The 18832-nt window shown below is 40.4% G+C and overlaps 1 protein-coding gene across 2 annotated transcripts in view; it reads left to right on the forward strand.

The window, feature by feature from the left end:
* The window catches only part of DELTA-OAT (ornithine-delta-aminotransferase), a 90274-nt gene that overhangs the window by 42530 nt on the left and 28912 nt on the right, over nucleotides 1–18832 (forward strand). For both annotated transcript variants that reach the window (XM_088900092.1, XM_088900093.1), the window contains exon 8: nucleotides 855–935. In XM_088900092.1, coding sequence (XP_088756218.1) covers nucleotides 855–935 — 81 coding nt within the window. The remainder of the gene's footprint in view (nucleotides 1–854; nucleotides 936–18832) is intronic.

Below are 18832 nucleotides of genomic sequence, written 5' to 3' on the forward strand. Positions count from 1 at the left end.
TAAAAGAGATATTTTATTAGGATGAATGAATGAACAATCTTAGCCAATAAAATTTCTTTTTAAAAGACAATTAAAATTATAAAATCATTTTTTTGTAGGGATTAAGATTTTAAAACCCTAGCATGGACTTGTTTGGGCTTGCCTCAAGGGGCTTGGTTGGGGGTCTGGGGGTGGATCCCCCAGCCCAGCAGCTATGCTTAAATAAAAAGAAAATGCGCAAAATTTCGAAGAGGCGCATGCCTGGGATAAAGTGATGGCATGCCAAGTGCACACGCCTTTTGAAAATGCTGCACCTGGAGCCTAGGGCACCTGAGGCACACCTTTTAAATCACTGTGCTACAATTGCTGAAAGCTTCAAAATGTCAGGATTTATTTATAGACTACTTATTCTGTTTTTATATATTTTAATTAAAAGATTATATGTCACTGAAGAAAAGATTAGAGGAAAAGGAGTTGGAAAAATTAAGTTGGGAAACCAAATGAAGAAGAGAATGATTGACATGATTTGTTATAATTATTACTTTCATAACATTTAGAAGCCAATTTTGGAGCTTGCAGAGGCCAACATAATTGGTTTATCAACCAAGGTTCTTAGAACTGGATAGCGTAATTATTACACTTTAAAATTGGTCATGCCTATGGTTCAAAATTTTTAAACTCGTGGGATTTATTAGTTTCCCTTTTAACTACCTTACTAGTTAGTTCACAAGTTCTTTCACATTTCTATTACTTATTTTTTATTTTTGTTGTTTTTGAAATATCTATGCATTTTTTTTGTCAGTCATCCTTCTCTCTCTTCTATCTCTTGTTAGAGTTTATCTCGTGGAAGCTAACCTTTATTTCTGTGATTTCAGTACCTATGGTGGAAATCCCTTGGCCAGTGCTGTAGGCATTGCCTCATTAAATATCATCAGAGAAGAGAGGCTTGCAGAGAGGTAACAACCTTTTTACCTTATATTACATCTTCAAGATCACAAAACAAAATTATTAAGGAAATAATTTGAGTGTTACTGATTCTAAAATATTTGTCATTGATATGGACATATGAAAATAACTGTTCGCTTTAATAGAATGGAGAAAATTCCCTGTTTCTTTTCTTTCCTTTTTTCTTTCTCATTTTTTTAGTAAAATGAGTTTGGTAAGCCCTGATTGTCTATTGTAAACCAAATAAGTAAAGCCTTCCATATATACAACTTGTAGCATTCTCCTCAACATCAAGAGAAATGGAACATAACAAGATAAAAAGTTCAAATAATCTCTGCCCTCTTAGCTCCTTTTCGTCCCTGTTGTGTCTTCCATCCAGTAAGTGATTGAGGGTCATGGTTAGGGACATTACCAAATATTGGTGGACTTGGCTAGCATGACGGTTGTTAGAATAACTAAGTTTTTATAGTGTTTATGTTCTGTAAGTGCCGCAAGGGCATAAGGCTCTTTTTCTTCTTTTTTAAGTGTCGCCCTATATATAAATAAAGAAATCTGGCGCAGCCAGATCTGATTCATTCTCCCAATCTTTTCTCTTCTCTTCTCCCTTCTCTCTCTCTCTTCTCTCTTTCTCTCTTCTCTTCTTCCATATTTCTTTTTTTTCTGTTAATATGGTATCAGAGAGGTTCTACTGTGCTTGAGAGTAGATCAAACAAGAATTTTTTCCTTCATCTTGCTGCCCTCTCCAGACTGAGATCAGAAAAATAAATCTACAACTGATACAAGAGTTTTTTATTTTTTTCCTTCCTCTTGGTCGTGAACCAAGAAAATAACTATGATTTAAGGTGGCTGAATGCTGTGAAAAAGGATTATGAGTTTCAAAACTCTTTTATGTGGATCGTGTGATCCTTGTACCTGAGAATGGAACTTCTGTAGTTCGACCTGTTTTTGCCCTTTTATTCGGTGTGAAAACACTGTTTGTGGTCTCTCCTGGTAGTTGGTGTGTTTAAAAGGTCTGGAAGAGTGGTAGACTGTGACTGTTAAGCCTATTCAACAATGAAATAAACCTGGAAATTTTTTTTTGAGAAAAATTGGAGCTGATCTGTGTTCAAATTGTGTCCAAACTGTATTTTGTGCATGTGGGCTGCAGTTCTCGTGTTAGGTGTCTAGGTCCAGTGCTGAAGCAGAATACAGAGCTATGCAGAATATAGAGCTATGTCTCATGGAGTTGCTAAAATCATGTGGATAAAGAACCTGTTAGGTGATTTGCAGTTAACTGCCCTATGTCACTCTATTGTGACAACAAAGCTGCTATCAACATTGTAGCCAACCTGGTCCTCCATGATAGGACAAAACATATTGAAGTGGACAAGCATTTTATTAAGGAAAACTTGTGAGTGGAGAAGTATGTATGCCCTATGTCAGCTCAGAAGAACAACTTGTAGATATTTTCACCAAGGATCTTCATCACTTGCGGCACAACGATTTGTGTGACAAGTTGGGCATGATTGACATCTGTGTCCCAACTTGAGGGGGAGTGTTAGAATAACTAATTTATTATAGTGTTTATGTTATGTAAGTGCCACAAGGGCATAAAGGTCTTTTTCTTATTTTTGAAGTGTTGCCCTATATATAATAAAGAAATCTGGCGCCACAGATCTGATTCATTCTCCCAACCTTTTCTCTTCTCTTCTCCCTTCTCCCTTCTCTCTTCTCTCTCTCTCTCTTTCTCTCTTCTCTTCTTCTCCTTCTTCTTCTTCTTCTTCTTCTTCTTCCATATTTCTTCTATTTTTTTCTGTTAATAATAGTCACCATAATATTCACATATATGGTCCTATGGTATACTCAGTCTTGGCATCAAGAATGTAGGCTACCTAAAGGAAGGTCTATCTATTTTAAATATCCCACTGCTCCTTCTATTTCAATGGGACCATCCCCTAACAATCACTTTAGGGGTTATCATTTCTAGCCCATTAAGGCTTGAAAATTTCCAGGCTTGGGCCTAGGATTTGTGCTTAGGTTTGGAAATTTGGAACTAGGCCTGGGACATACTTAAAGCCTGACCTACAATATATATTTATATAAAAACATTGTAAAAGTATAACATATATTTGATACATATAATATAATATATTATATATACATTTAATGTAATGCATTTAAAGTCATAGGTCTAGATGCTCGGCCTGGCCCAGCTCGGCCCATGATCACCCCTAGTTACTATCACATTAGATTTTTCAGATGCTGGTCCCAATTATTTGGGTCTCTGTAGAGATAGACTGGATATGTGTTAGGCAGTGTATGCCCTTAGCTCCAATCAGCATGATGTACATTATGACATTTATTGTAAATGAATAAAGTACATATTTGATTCATGTTATCATGGTGTGTTTCTGTGTAATACCCTTAAACTGGACACATATGAGACTCGTGTTAGTTTAGAATCTTCATAACCGTTGGATAGATCCGGGGAAATTTATCCCGCCAAGGCTGACACTGATGTACCACCAAGTTGGTTGGGGTGGCTTGTCTCAGCTGCTAGGGTGAGACCTGAGGTGCATGCAGTGTAGGTTTTCTTGAAACCCTGAATCGGACCAAAATTCCAGTATTGCCCTGGACTTTGGAGATAGATGGGCAAAACTGGAATGTTACACCTGACCCCTAGACTCAAATATGATATTGCACTAGGTGCCGGATTGGGCTGCCTTTGATATGCCAATCAGTGAGATCCTTAGAGGGGGTCGAAACCTGGGTATGTTGGGACAGTCCGAGAATTCATCTGAGTGGGTGATCATAGTGACAGGATTAGCCCCTTTGTCGGATAAAGCGAATGATCGGGGATGCACTCTCTCTAATGGAAACCTAAACTGCCAACAGTTGATTTCAACCGTTGAAATTTGGTTTTGCAAAATATATTTATATAGAGATATACATATATATATATATTATGGTTTCAAAATGTTTGCAAAATGTTTTAATTCCCGGGATCCATGTGAGTAGAGAGTGCAACATTGCACCTTGCAGCCGAGGGAGAGGTCCTCTCTTGTCGGTAGTGTATGATCATTATGGGCTGAGAGGTTAAGTGTAAGACCATTAAGGATTATACCTGATGGGCTAATCTTGCATCTGCCCATAGTCCTTGCGCCTTCATAAGATGGTTGGACCCAAGGACCATTTAGTGTAAATGTTGGGCCCATTAAGAGCCCATAGTAATGGACTCAGGGGTTCATTGTATTCAGCAGTGAATTTTGCCAGGCCTTGTAACAGAGGCTAGGTTGAACCCATGTGGCTGATGTGTAGATCAATGATAGGGTCCCACGCCATACAAAGAGAGCCAAGCTAGCCAGCATTAAATAGGTAGTGAGCCTGAAAGCTTAATGGGCCTAAAATCCCATTTCGAACTGGGTTAATTAGATTAATTAAATAGGGGCGGATCTGGGATTTGGATCAACAAATAAGATAAGGGATTATCCTTATCCACTTAAAGAGTCCATATCCAAATAATGATTTGGATCAAAGGAACTCCTAATTTGATTAGGAAGGTTGATCTTTATCTATAGATAAGATAAGGGATTATCCTTATCACTTAAAGAGTCTATATCCAAATAAAAGATTTGGATCAGGAAACTCCTAATGAGATTAGGAAATTGTCTCTTTAAGGCTATAAATAAGAGAGCAGGGCGAACCTTGAATTCACACTCACTCAATACAAAGAGAAGACAACTCAGTTAGACTGATCTTGCCTTCAACTCTTTTTTTCTTGTTGCTCTTGCCGCCCTACGCTGTTCGATCTCCAGTTCTTGGATTGGATGAAGATTCGATCTTAATATTGTTTCTTGCCAAAAGAAACAATTTAGAAGTTGTCCTCACTGTCCTATTCGATTCTTGCTGAAGAATCACTAGTTCTTGGTGAAGAACTACCTGCTGATCCTTCCTCATCCCAAGCTGTGTCATTTTTAGTGGAGGGAGGATTTGGTACACTCTTTGGGTGTGAACACCTACGTTGGGAGGAGCATTCTTGCGTGGATTCCGTATCAAGTATATCCCTCCCTTAATTTGGTTTCAGATTTGGTCCGGTTTGGTTATAATAACGAACCTTGAAAATGCAGTTTTCTAAAAAAGAAATTTTTGAAATTTCGCCTAGCCTTCCTTCAGGGTTCGGCCTTCCATATGATGGATCTCCCATCCCTACAATGGTATCAGAGCCAGGTTCAAGTCTTGAACCGAATTGGATCAGATCTGAATCTGCGCAAATGGGCATAAGGTGTTTTACCCGATTTGCGCAGTTAGCGTTCTTTCTGGGAATTGGTTCCTAGATTTTGGGCAAATGATCTGGAAAATAAATCTTTATTATTCTCTGATATTTATAGAATTGTTCTGTGAATGTTTCTTGAATTTTTGGGTTGCACGTGTGATGGAGATTGAATCTTTTTGGTGCCAAGATTGGCGCACCCTGCGATTTCTTTTCTATTCAAATTTGGTCTGTAAATAATTTTTTTTTAATTTTTAGACATTTTATAAGAATTCGATGTGATGTAATAATAGAAAAATTAGGTTTTTCTATCTTATTTCCATCTGAAAATTGCTGGAGCGTGCAACAGAGGAGAGGAAGATTTCGCAGAAACAAGTTCTGCGATTTGCGATTTTGCAGATATCGATTCTGCAATCTACGATTAACTGTTCTTTGCAGGTTTGTAGGATATCCAAGAAAATCATAGTGCAGCCCTCTGTGATTAATTCAATTTAGGCCAGAGGGTTGATGGTCCACTTCAAGCTTTAATTCGGCCCACCTATGTAAAAACCTAATTTTAATATGATAAAACTGAATCAGCCCTAATTTAGCTACATGGGCTGTACTGCAATGTACCTAGATAATGTTATATGATAACATTATGGGCTCTGTTGGGCTGATACTGATTTAACCTAATTAATTAAGGATTTTACAGATATTTTAATTGATTAGATCAGTTTATTTCATGCATGTGATGTATGGATGTGTGATGTGCTATGTACATGGACCATAAGTACTTGGCCCATGATTATTTCGATAGTGGCTCTTTCGCATACCATGGTTGAATGCACATCATTGCCATGGTGTCCATAAGATCATTGGATGATCTCCCCGTTTGGTGGGCCCCCACATCAGCTTCCTCCCCAAGAGGAACCGTGCGGAACCCTAGCCGTTTAGTGCCCATTTAAATCTAGCCAGTGGGAGGCACTTTGGTTTGACCTAAATAAAACTAGGGCGTAATGTTCTGTTCCCTCCACTAAAATATGAGTGCATGTGACAGGGAGATTCATATGATGAACTCTCTAAAGGCCTCTTCTATCATTAACATGAAGATGGGTACTTCAGTAATGAGGAAATGCACCATAAAATTGGGCTATCCATTTTCTTCTGGATCTGTTGGATTGTTTCATAAGATGATAGGGGCGTCGTAGACCGATGTGGGAGGGGTCTATCCTAAAATGGAACTCTCTCACGGTACCTTGGCGTTCACAAACATGATGGGTAAGCACTCACTGGACAGAAAGGTTTAACCTAAAATGGCAATGAACCTTGTCTGACAAAGGCCAAAGGGAAAGCTCATGAGATGAGTGGATGTGATCCTTCACAGAAGGTGGTGGGGTTATGCAGCTGAAACAGTTGGCTCCATGCATCCTATGTGGTTTCCCACATTTCCAGAGACATAGTTTGTAGTCTCCGTCACTGAGATAGGAGGGAAATCTCAAAGATGAACAAATGGAAATGGAACATAGATTAAAAGCCATATCTATATAGATAACATGAATCAAATTAGGTTGTGGACTAATATTTGCTTTGCCTTTATTAGAAATGGCAAACGGACAATTCGCCAAACTGTTGGACGACAATAAGCTTAAGGGCCCAAATTACGCTGATTGGTATTGTAATCTTATGCTGGTTCTGACGTCCGAGAAATTGGACAAAGTTGCTAAGAACCATGCTCTGGATCGTCCGGGTGATAGGGCTTCTGAGGCCCGCAAGAAGGAATATCAAGAATGGAAAGAGAAACTCTCTTGCCCGGTGCTATATCATAGCCTCCTTAGACAATTAGATACAGTGACAATTCGATCAGATCGAAGTGTCCAAAGATATCTTGGATAGTGTAAGTACCATGTATGAGGAGTAGAATTGTTCTACTCGTCAGAAGGTCCTAAACCAGTTTATGACCGCACAAATGTCCAAGAACCAGCTAGTTCATGACCATTGTCTTAAGATGATGGGGTACATCAATGAACTAGAGGCTCTTGGATCTGGGCTAGATCATGTCACCAAAGTCGATGCCATCCTGAACTCTTTGCCTCCTTCCTTCAATCAGTTCATAATGAATTACAATATGAACAAGCTAAATGTTAGCCTTCAGGAACTCAGCAACATGTTGTAGAGGGCCGAAGAACTGATAAAGAAGGATGAGCCCATTGCCATGCTTGTTGAAGGTGGCAAATCGGGCAAGAAGAAATCTCAGAAGAAAACTAGCAAGCCTAAAAAACAGAAGAAGGACAAGGCATCAGATACCTGTCACTTCTGCAAACAGACCGGCCACTGGAAGAGGAATTGTCCTCAGTACCTGGAGACCAAGAAACAAGGTAATTTCGAATCCTTTGTAATAGAGACCAATATGTTGGTCACTTCTGCTTCCTAGTGTATCGACTCCGGGGCTTTTACTCATGCATGTAATACATTGCAGGGGTTCAGGACAAGTAGAAGATCGAGTGACGGAGAAGTGATTATTTACTTGGGGACTTTACAAGTGTTGCAACTATAACCATAGGAACTGTAGAATTGTATTTCAGATAAGGAATAATTATATTAAAAGATTTTCTTTATGTATCCAATTTGAGAAGAAATTTGACTTCTGTTTCAAAATTGTGTGCGGATGGTTATTCTGTTCTCCTTAGTAATGTGATTACTATCAAAAGAAATAACAAATTCCTCGCATATGGAGAACTTGAGAATGGTCTCTATGCTCTCCATCCTTCTCTAGAAACAAATATAACCGAAACTACGTTGGATAATAACCCCAAGAAAAGAACCCGTGATACAGTTAATCCCACGTGCCTGCGGCATTACCGACTTGGCCACATTAACATAGATCATATCACAAGGTTGGTAAAAGATGGTCCTTTGGATTTTCTAACTGTAGAAGATCTTCCAACCTTTGAAGCTTGCCTTCAGGGTAAGATGACGAAATGGCCATTTAACAATAAACCTGAAAGATCAACAGGCACACTTGACCTTATACATACAGATGTATGTGGTCCCATGAAGGTTAGGACACGTAACCAGTACGTTTATTTCATAACATTTACCGATGATCACTCTCGGTATGGTTACGTGTACCTAATGAGACACAAGTTTGAATCCTTTGAAAAGTTCAAAGAGTTCAGGCAAGAGGTCGAGAAACAGTTGGAGAGACACATTAAGGCCCTTCGATCAGATCGAGGAGGTGAATATCTCTCTAATGAATTCAGTGACTACTTAAAGGAAAATGGGATAGTATCACAACTAGCTCCTCTTGCTACACCACAGTTAAACGGTGTATTAGAAAGGAGAAACCGGACTTTATTGGATATGGTCCGACCACTTCTCGTACACTCGGAATTACCCACATCCTTTTTGGGTTATGCAATGGAGACTACAATATACGTGTTGAACCGGGTTCTGACCAAATCCATTCCAAAGACTCCCTATGAGCTTTGGACTAGTAAGAAACCAAGTGTAAGACACTTGAAGATTTGGGGTTGTCCGGCACATGTTAAAAGAACAAGTGCTAACAAATTGGAATCTAAAACCAGTCGTTGCCTATTTTTAGGTTACCCAAAAGGCTCTGTAGGGTATTTATTCTATGACCTAGGAGAGCAGAAGGTGTTCTGTAGTCGAAATGCCCATTTCTTGGAGGAAGATTATATCCTGAACAATCATCGTCAGGAAGTTGTTCTTGATGAGGAGAGCTCAGGAGTAGTGGGAGATGCCTTACAAGCTCCAGTTAATAACCAACCTAGGAGATCTACCCGAGCATCCAGGCCTCCAGTTCGTTACGACTATGACCAAGAAAGTTACTTGGTGGAAGCTACAACCAGTGAGGAGGATCCCGTGACTTGTATGGAAGCTATGTTGGACATAGATTCTTTGAAGTGGGTAGATGCCATGAGAGTTGAGATGGACTCAGTGGAGACCAATGGAGTCTAGACTCTGGTAGATCCGCTCCCTGAGGTAAAAGCAATTGGTTGCAAATGGATCTATAAGAGTAAGAAGGGCCTCGATGGTAAGGTTGAGACCTATAAGGCTCATCTTGTGGCGAAAGGGTACACTCAGAAAGAATGAATCGATTATGAGGAAACCTTTTCGCTCGTGGCCATGCTTAAATCCATTAGGATCCTACTAGCTGTAGCAGCATACCATGACTATGAGATTTGGCAAATGGATGTTAAAATCACGTTCCTGAATGGAGATCTTACTGAAGATATTTATATGCAGCAACTGCAAGGTTTTATAGCTGCAGGTCAGGAACACATGGTATGTAAACTTAATCGATCCATATATGGACTTAAGCAAGCTTCTAGGAGCTGGAACATCCGGTTTGACTCTACTATCAAACAATTTGACTAGAGCAGAATCCAGATAAGCCTTGTGTTTACAGGAAGACTAGTGGGGATAAGGTTACGTTCTTGGTTCTGTATGTAGATGACATTCTACTAATTAGGAATGATGTAGGAATGTTGACTACAGTAAAAGTATGGCTTTCACAGCAATTCTCCATGAAAGATCTTGGAGAAGCCTCTTATACCTTGGGACTTCGACTCTATAGAGATAGATCGAAAAGGATAATAGGATTATCTCAATCTATTTACATTGACAAAATAGTCAAAAGATACAGTATAGAGAACTCCAAGAAAGGAAATGTTCCTTCAGGCATGGAGTCACTCTCTCTAAGGGTATGTCTCCCAAGACACCTGAGGAGATTGAGGGCAGGAAAGAAGTTCCCTATGTCTCTGCCGTAGGGAGCATCATGTATGCCATGCTGTGCAATCGGCCAAACATTGCTTAGGCCGTGAGTGTGGTAAGTAGATACCAATCTAACCCAGGACAAGAGCATTGGACCGTTGTGAAAAACATACTGAAATACCTTTGAAGGACAAAAGAAGTTTGTCTGATATTCGATGGTAATTCACTACAGATCCTTGGGTATACCGATGCGGATTTCCAGTCAGACCTAGATGATAGAAAGTCTACATCTGGATACATCTTTACGGTGGGGTCCTGTGTAGTGAGCTGGAAAAGCAGCAAACAAGGGTCCATTGCAGATTCCACAATCGAGGCCGAGTACATTGCCCCAAGTGAAGTTGCCAAGGAAGCCGTATGGATGAAGAAATTCATTCGGGAATTAGGAGTAGTTCCATCCAGCACATCACACATTCCACTATTGTGTGACAACATTGGAGCCATTGCTCAGGTTAAGGAGCCACGAGCCCACTCGAAGTCAAAGCACATCGAGAGGAAGTACTATGTACTACGGGAGATATTTGGAAGAGGGGACATCCTGATTCAGAAGGTAGCATTAGTAGAAAATGTAGCAGACCCATTGACTAAGCCACTAAGACAGAAAGTGTTTGAGGAACACGTGGAAAGTATGGGACTTCGGCTTATACCCGATTGGACCTAAGTGCAAGTGGGAGTTATTAAACAGTGTATGCCCTTAGCTCCAATCAGCATGATGTACATTATGACATTTATCATAAATGAATAAAGTACATATTTGATTCATGTTATTATAGTGTGTTTCTGTGTAATACCCTTAAACTAGACACATATGAGACTCGTGTTAGTTTAAAATCTTCACAGTCGTTGGATAGATCTAGGGAGATTTATCCTATCAAGGCTGACACTGATGTACCACAAAGTTGGTTGGGGTTGCTTGTCTTAGCTGCCAGGGTGAGACCTGAGGTACATGCAGTGTGGGTTTTCTTGAAACCCTGAACCAGAAAAAAATTCTAGTATTGCACTGGACCTTGGAGATAGATGGGCAAAACTGGAATGTTACATCTGACCCCTAGACTCGATTATGATACTGCACTAGGTGTCGGATTGGGACGCCTTTGATATGCCAATCAGTGAGATCCTTAGAGAGGGTCAAAACCTGGGTATGTTGGGACAGTCCGAGAATTCATCTGAGTGGGTGATCATAGTGACAGGATCAACCCCTTTGTCGGACAAAGCGAATGATCGGGGATGCACTCTCTCTGATGGAAACCTAAGCTGCCGACAATTGATTTCAACTGTTGAAATTTGGTTTTGCAAAATATATTTATATAGAGATATACATATATATATTATGGTTTCAAAATGTTTGCAAAAGGTTTTAATTCTCGGGATCCATGTGAGTAGAGAGTGCAGCACTGCACCTTGCAGCCGAGGGAGAGGTCCTCTCTTGTCAGGCAGTGTTTGATCATTATGGGCTGAGAGGTTAAGTGTAAGACCATTAAGGATTATACCTGATGGGCTAATCTTGCATCTGCCCATAGTCCTTGGGCATTCATAAGATGGTTGGACCCAAGGACCATTTAGTGTAAATGTTGGGCCCATTAAGAGCCCATAGTGATGGACTCAGGGGTTCACTGTATTCAGCAGTGAATTCGGCCAGGCCTTGTAACAGAGGCTAGGCTGAACCCATGTGGCTGATGTGTAGATCAATGATAGGGTCCCACGCCATACAAAGAGAGCCAAGCTAGCCAGCATTAAATAGGTAGTGAGCCTGAAAGCTTAATGGGCCTAAAATCCCATTTCGAACTGGGTTAATTAGATTAATTAAATAGGGGCGGATCTGGGATTTGGATCAACAAATAAGATAAGGGATTATCCTTATCCACTTAAAGAGTCCATATCCAAATAATGATTTGGATCAAAGGAACTCCTAATTTGATTAGGAAGGTTGATCTTTATCTATAGATAAGATAAGGGATTATCCTTATCACTTAAAGAGTCTAGATCCAAATAAAAGATTTGGATCAGGAAACTCCTAATGAGATTAAGAAATTGTCTCTTTAAGGCTATAAATAAGAGAGCAGGGCGAACCTTGAATTCACACTCACTCAATACAGAGAGAAGACAACTCAGTTAGACTGATCTTGCCTTCAGCTCTTTTTTTCTTCTTGCTCTTGCTGCCCTACCCTGTTCGATCTCCAGTTCTTGGATTGGATCAAGATTTGATCTTGATATTGTTTCTTGCCAGAAGAAACAATTTAGAAGCTATGCTCACTGTCCCATTCGAATGGAGGAGGGTTTCGAATACTTTTAATAGCCCTCCCAAACAACGAAAATAACCCTGCAATAACTGAGATAACTTACAGTAAGTGAATCTCTTATTTGAACTTCAAACCAGGTCGAACACCTTTCTCTCTGATTTCAAATCAGGCCGAACACCTTGCTCTCCGATTCTTCCTTGTCACCGAACTATTCTCCAAGTGTGTAGAGACTTGGGCATCCTCCAATGACCTCCAAGAACCAGGTGAATGACTTTAAACTTCCAGCCCTAAAACATCCTCATGCAGTTGGCTGGACTAGAATCACATGAGGGTCATGCCAAGCTCTGGCCCGCTCTGATAACAAGTTGAAAACAGTCCTCTTGAAGTATAGGACTGCTTGAGATTAGATGCAAAACCAGAAAAATGAACAAGAGAAGATTAAGAAGTTGAGAGAGAGAGAGAGAGCTAGCGGCAATGAGAGTTAGAGAGTGAGAGGTTCGAACTAAACCTCCCTCTAACACTCTAAACATTTTATTAAGTTAATCTTTGAAATATTACAGAGAGGCCCTTGAGTGGGCAAGAAATTACAAAAACAGAACATTATAGAGTATGGACCCAGAATAAAGCCCATTATAGAGGGAAACATAAACATAACATGAAATAACAGTCTATGGGCCATTCGGCCCATCTCCTCTACACTCCCCCTCAAGCTGAGCATAGATGTTAATCATGCCCAGCTTGCCAGTGTCATGTTGAAGCCTTGCCTTGGAAATACCCTTGGTGAGGAAATCTGCCAATTGTCCTTCCGAAGTAATGAATGGAAGACACACTTCACCGGAAGAGAGACTTTCTCGAATAAAGTGTCTATCAACCTCAATATGTTTGGTTCTATTATGTTGTACTGGGTTTGTAGCAATGTTGATGGCAGTCTGATTGTCACAGTACAACATCATGGGTTTGTCATGATTAATCCCAAGTTCTTCCATTAAGGACCTTAGCCACAACAATTCCGAGACTCCATGTGCCATGGCTCTATACTCTGCTTCTGCGGAGGATCGGGCCAATACTGATTGTTTTTTACTCCTCCAAGAGACAACATTACCAGCCACCCTGAAGTAGATCTTCTATCATCAATATTTCCAGCCCAATCAGCATCAGTATAGGCTTTAAGTTTCAGATGACCATGCTTGGTAAATAGAATTCCTTTTCCTGGAGAGCCTTTCAGATAGCACAAAATCCGTTCTGCTGCTGCCATATGAGTATCTCTAGGAGCATGCATGAACTAGCTAATACAACTGACAGCATACGCAATATTTGGCCTAGTCATGCATAGGTACAGAAGCTTCCCAAGAAGTCTCTGAAAAGACCCCTTTGTCTTCCAACAATGTTCCATCCGAAGTTGAAAGTTTGTGACTCGTATCAATGGGAGTTGCAGCTGGTCTAGCACCCATTTTTCCAGTTTCAGACAACAAATCAAGGACATATTTCCTCTGGGAAATAAGAATCCCATCCTTGGATCTAGCAACTTCTATGCCAAGGAAGTATCTCAACTCCCCTAGATCCTTAATCTCAAATTCTGTACGGAGGAAAGACTTAAGGGCCCGAACGCCTGAGGCATCATCACCAGTCACTATAATGTCATCAACATACACAATGAGATACACTGCTAGAGATCCACTTTTCTTCACAAAGAGAGTATGATCTGACTGTCTGAACATAGCCAAATTTAACAAATGCAGCTCTAAATCTCTCAAACCAGGCTCTAGGAGATTGTTTGAGGCCATAAAGTGACTTCTTCAATTTGCATACCTTTCCTTGCATATCTTTCCCATACATTCCTGGAGGTAGACACATGTAGACCTCTTCATGTAAGTCACCATTCAGAAATGCATTCTTTACATCTAACTGATAAAGAGGCCAATCAAAGTGAGCTACCAAAGATAAAAGAACCCTCACAGATGTCATCATGGCAACAGGAGAAAAGGTCTCCAGGTAGTCAATCCCATATGTCTGTGTGTAGCCTTTTGCAACAAGTCTGGCCTTGTACCTCTCAATAGTCCCATCAGCTCTATATTTAATGGTAAAGACTCACTTGCACCCAACCGGATCCTTCCCTTCAGGCAAATCCACCACCTCCCAAGTATCATTCTTGTGTAGAGCATCCCTTTCAGACTTCATGGCATCTCTCCATTTTGGAATCCCAAGAGCTTCTGACACAGACCTAGGAATGGGGTTAGAAGCAACTGAAGAGAGGTAAGCAAAGTATGAAGTGTGCAGTGCACTTCCGCTTTCCTTTCCTAACAGCAATGGGGACATCAAGATCTGGGAATGATGGTTCCAAAGGGGCTGAAGCAGTACCTGTTATCTCATCTGTGATTGGGAGTGTATGAGCCTCATCTGTTGTAAGGAAAACAACTTGCTCATTCCTGGATCTTTGCCTTTGATACACCTTGGGATTATGGGTAGGACGAGGAGGTAAAGAAATAGGAGCACTAGGGCAAGATGAATGAAGTGGCTAATCCTCCTTTGATTCATTTTGTGAGGATACAGGCTTGTCAAGTGACTCAACTGGGACAGGAAGAGGAAGAGCAAATACTTGTGACAAACTCTCCCCCTGTTGACAATGTCCTTCCTGAGAGGAACCATAAAAAGGAGAAAGCTCATCAAAGGTAACATCCATAGAGACATTGTAGAGAAGATGGGCCAAGTGGCCCATAGGCTGTTTATTCTTTCTTACTGTTTATGTTCTTTTCTGTAATTGGCCTTATTTTGGGCCCATCATTTCTATGTAATGTTCTTTGTAATTTCTTGCCCAAATAAGGGCCTCCTTGTAATTATTCAAATTTATCTTAATAAAACAGTGTTAGGGTGTTGAGAGGGTGTAATGTTCGAAACTCTCACTCTCAATACCCTCATTGCCGAACTCTCAAGGTCTGTTTTCTTCAGTTTTCTTCATGGTATCAGAGCAGGCCTGAACTTCAGTATTCTAGGGCTGGAAACTTCAGCTCGTGTTGTCTGATTCTTGGAGGTCATTGGAAGGTGCGCAAGACTCAAATATCTTGGAGAAGGGGTTCGGTGGCCAGGAAGAATCAGAAAAAAAAGGGAAACAACTTGGTTTCTAATTTGAAGCTTAAATATTGTAAGTTGTGCTCAGATTTTGGGGTTATTTTTCTGTGTTTGGACTGTTGATGTTTCCGAAATTTCTGGGTTGTTTCTGCACAGCTATTCGGCTGTCTTTTAATCTGGTTTAACCCAGAGATTTTTGGGTTGTTTTCACTCCTTTTTGGACTGTCAAAATTTTCGAAACATCCTTGGATTCAGTGCTGCAAATCGTTGCTTCTTCTTGGCTGTGTTTTGGGGGCCTATACGGACTGTTCTTGAGACTTTTTTCACCTTTGACAGTGGGGTCTTCTCTATTGCCCACACTGTGTTTGTAAAAAGGCCTCTTCATCAATACGGATTGGTATTTACTCTTCTTGGATACTTTTTGGTGATTTCCTTGAAGTCCCTGATTAGAAAAGGAACTTCGATTGAGTGCACAGTGCTTAGAAGTTTTCTGATTACTTCTTGAAGGCCGAACCAAGGTTCTACTTTAGTCTTGGTTCTTGCAACTTCTGGGTGTAGTTTGGCCTTGTGTATTGCTGTCTTGAGGTTGGTTGAACTTAGTCCTTGCTCATCCTCATTCGGTACACTTGTAGAAGTCATTTGAAATCATATTTGAAGTGTTTACATAATGAACTCTTCAGAATTTGAAAACAAGATCGGTGCTCAATATGGACCGGTTCAGGGGACTCCAATTGATTCTTTCTTGACTGTGACCACAGTTAAACTAGATGGAACTAATTATCTGGCATGGTCACAATCGGTAAAGATTTATATATGTAGTAGAGAAAAGTGGGGGTTTATTTCCGGGAGAAAGAGGGCTCCCCCAGAAGATGATCCATCCTACGAGAAGTGGATGCAAGAAAATTACACTGTCATTGGGTGGCTTGTGAACTCAATGCAGCCACAAATTAGCCAACACTACCTATGGATGAATTTAGCAAAGGAAATTTGGGACAGTGTTGCAGAAACCTATTCCCAAAAACTAAATGTGGCTAGAGCCTATAAATTGAGAAGTGATGTAAAGAATTTAAGGCAAGGGGAGAAACCTTTAGTTGTATACTTCTCAACCCTGAAGTCTCTGTGGCAAGAAATTGACCTAATAGAAGCTATAACTTGGGATACCATCAATGATGCAGAGACTTACAGAAAACTGGTTGAAAGGAACAGGGTGTTTGAGTTCTTAACCGGACTAAACCCAGAATATGATATCACAAAACAGAATATTCTTTCCAAGGAGAGTGTCTCTTTGTCACAAGCTTATGCCTTGGTGAGTAGTGAAGAGAGCAGAAGGGTTGTTCAGGTTTAAGGGGATGGTATTAGTGATCACTTTGCAAATATGGGGGTTAAACCCAAAGGTGTTGTTGGGACATCTAGTGGCTCAGGAAAGAAAGAAGTTGTATGTGAGTCCTGCAAGAAGCCGAAGCACACCAAAGACAAGTGCTGGAAATTACATCATGATCTTGTTCCCATTCGGTTTCAGAAAAAACATGATAGTAAAAGGACAGGAAGTGCAAATGTGGCTGTTGGGCCAGATATTGATAAGTACTATACTGAAGAGATGTCGGTTGTGCACAGTTGGCAGCCATGAAAGCAGAATATGAAAAGTTTGGGAAGATGATCAGTCATCTAGAGGATGTGACTTCTTCTTCCAACCCTTCAGGAAATTCAGCTTCTTCTGCATTTGCTCATTCAGGTATAAGGGCCTCTGCCAATCATGTAACCACTTCAGGTAATCTTAAGATCCCTTGGATTATTGACTCGGGTGCTTCTGATCTTATGGCCAACCTTTCTACCTTGTTTGTCTCATATGACTTGCTTCCTGGACGTGATAAAATCACTTTAGCTGATGGTTCACTTGCCCCTATTTCTGGCAAGGGAACCATCAAGGCTACAGATTCCTTGTTCCTACCTTCTGCCCTTCATGTACCTAGACTAAATACAAATTTGTTGTCTGTAAGTAGTTTAACCAAGTCACTAAACTATTGGTGGTGTCCATATTCAGCACCACTTTTGTTTTCAAACTCTGAGGAGTACATCATGTAACCACTTCAAATATGATTTCAGATGACTTCTACAAGTATACTGAATGAACGAGCAAGAACTGAGTTCAGCCGACCACAAGAAGGCAATACACTGAGTTTAGCCGACCACAAAAAGGCAATACACTGAGTTCGGCCTTCAAGAAGTAATCAGAAACTTCTAGGCACTGTGCACTCAGCCGAAGTACCTTTTCAAATTTGGACTTCAAGGTAACCACCAAAGAAATAGCCAAGAAGAGTAAATACCAATTGGTATTGCTGAAAAAGCCTTTTTACAAACACAGTGTGGGCAATAGAGACAACCTCACTGTCAAAAAAGAAAAAAAAGGCCTCAAGAACAGTTCGTATAGCCCCCCAAAAACAGCCAAATTAAGTAACAATCTACAGCCTTGTTACAAGGATGTTTCGGCAATTTTGACAGTCCAAGGAGTGAAAACAGCCTAGAAATTTCTGGGTTAAACCAGATTCAATGGCAGCCGAAGGTAGTACAGAACAACCAGAAATTTTCGGACACTTCAACAGTCCAAACACAGCCGAAAGTAGTACAGAACAACCAGAAATTTTCGGACACTTCAACAGTCCAAACACATAAGAAAATAACCCAGAAATCTGAGCACAACTTACAGTTTCAAGCTTCAAACCAGAACCGAGCTGTTCCCCTTCCTTTTTTTCTCTGATTCTTCTTGGTCACCGAACCACTTCTCCAAGAGATTCTAGTCTTGGGCACTTCCAATGACCTCCAAGAATCAGGCAACACGAGCCTAAGCTTCCAGCCCTAGAATATTGAAGTTCAGGTCTGCTCTGATACCATGAAGAAAACTGAAGAAAGGAGAGCTTGAGAGTTCAGCAATGAGGGTTTGAGAATGAGAGTTTCGAACCTACTCTCTCTCAGCACCCTAACACTATTTTATTAAGATAGATTTGAATAATTAAAAGGAGGCCCTTAGTTGGGCAAGAAATTACAAAGAACTTAATATAGACAGGATGGGCCCAGAATAAGGCCCATTACAGAAAAACATAAATAACAAGAAAGAATAAACAGCCTATGGGCCATTCGGCCCATCTTCTCTACACCTCACAAGTCTTGGGACTTCATAACGGGATTTCATTAGGTATATCCAAGTGAATCTAGAAAAGTCATCAATAAACAGGATGAAATATCTGTAGCCCCTCATAGAAGATAAGTGGTAAGGCCCCCACACATCAGAGTGCACAATATGAAAAGGAAAAGAAGCTCTTTTATTTCTTACAGGGTAATTGTTTCTACAATGCTTTGACAACTGACATGACTCACAATTGAGACTGGACACACTGACTCCCTTAAACAATTCGGGAAGTAAATGACTCAAAGCAGAAAAAGGTAAATGACCAAAACGACAATAACTCAACATAATTTGACTGACTGACTCTGAAGAAGTAGAACCAAAGGCAACATTCTTGGGATGATCAAGGCATTGGCCAAGAAATATAGGACATATTTCCTTTAGGAAATGAAGATACCC

Source organism: Nelumbo nucifera, chromosome 3, assembly GCF_055504915.1.
Source record: "Nelumbo nucifera cultivar China Antique chromosome 3, China Antique-T2T, whole genome shotgun sequence".
In the NCBI taxonomy this organism is placed as follows: domain Eukaryota; kingdom Viridiplantae; phylum Streptophyta; class Magnoliopsida; order Proteales; family Nelumbonaceae; genus Nelumbo; species Nelumbo nucifera.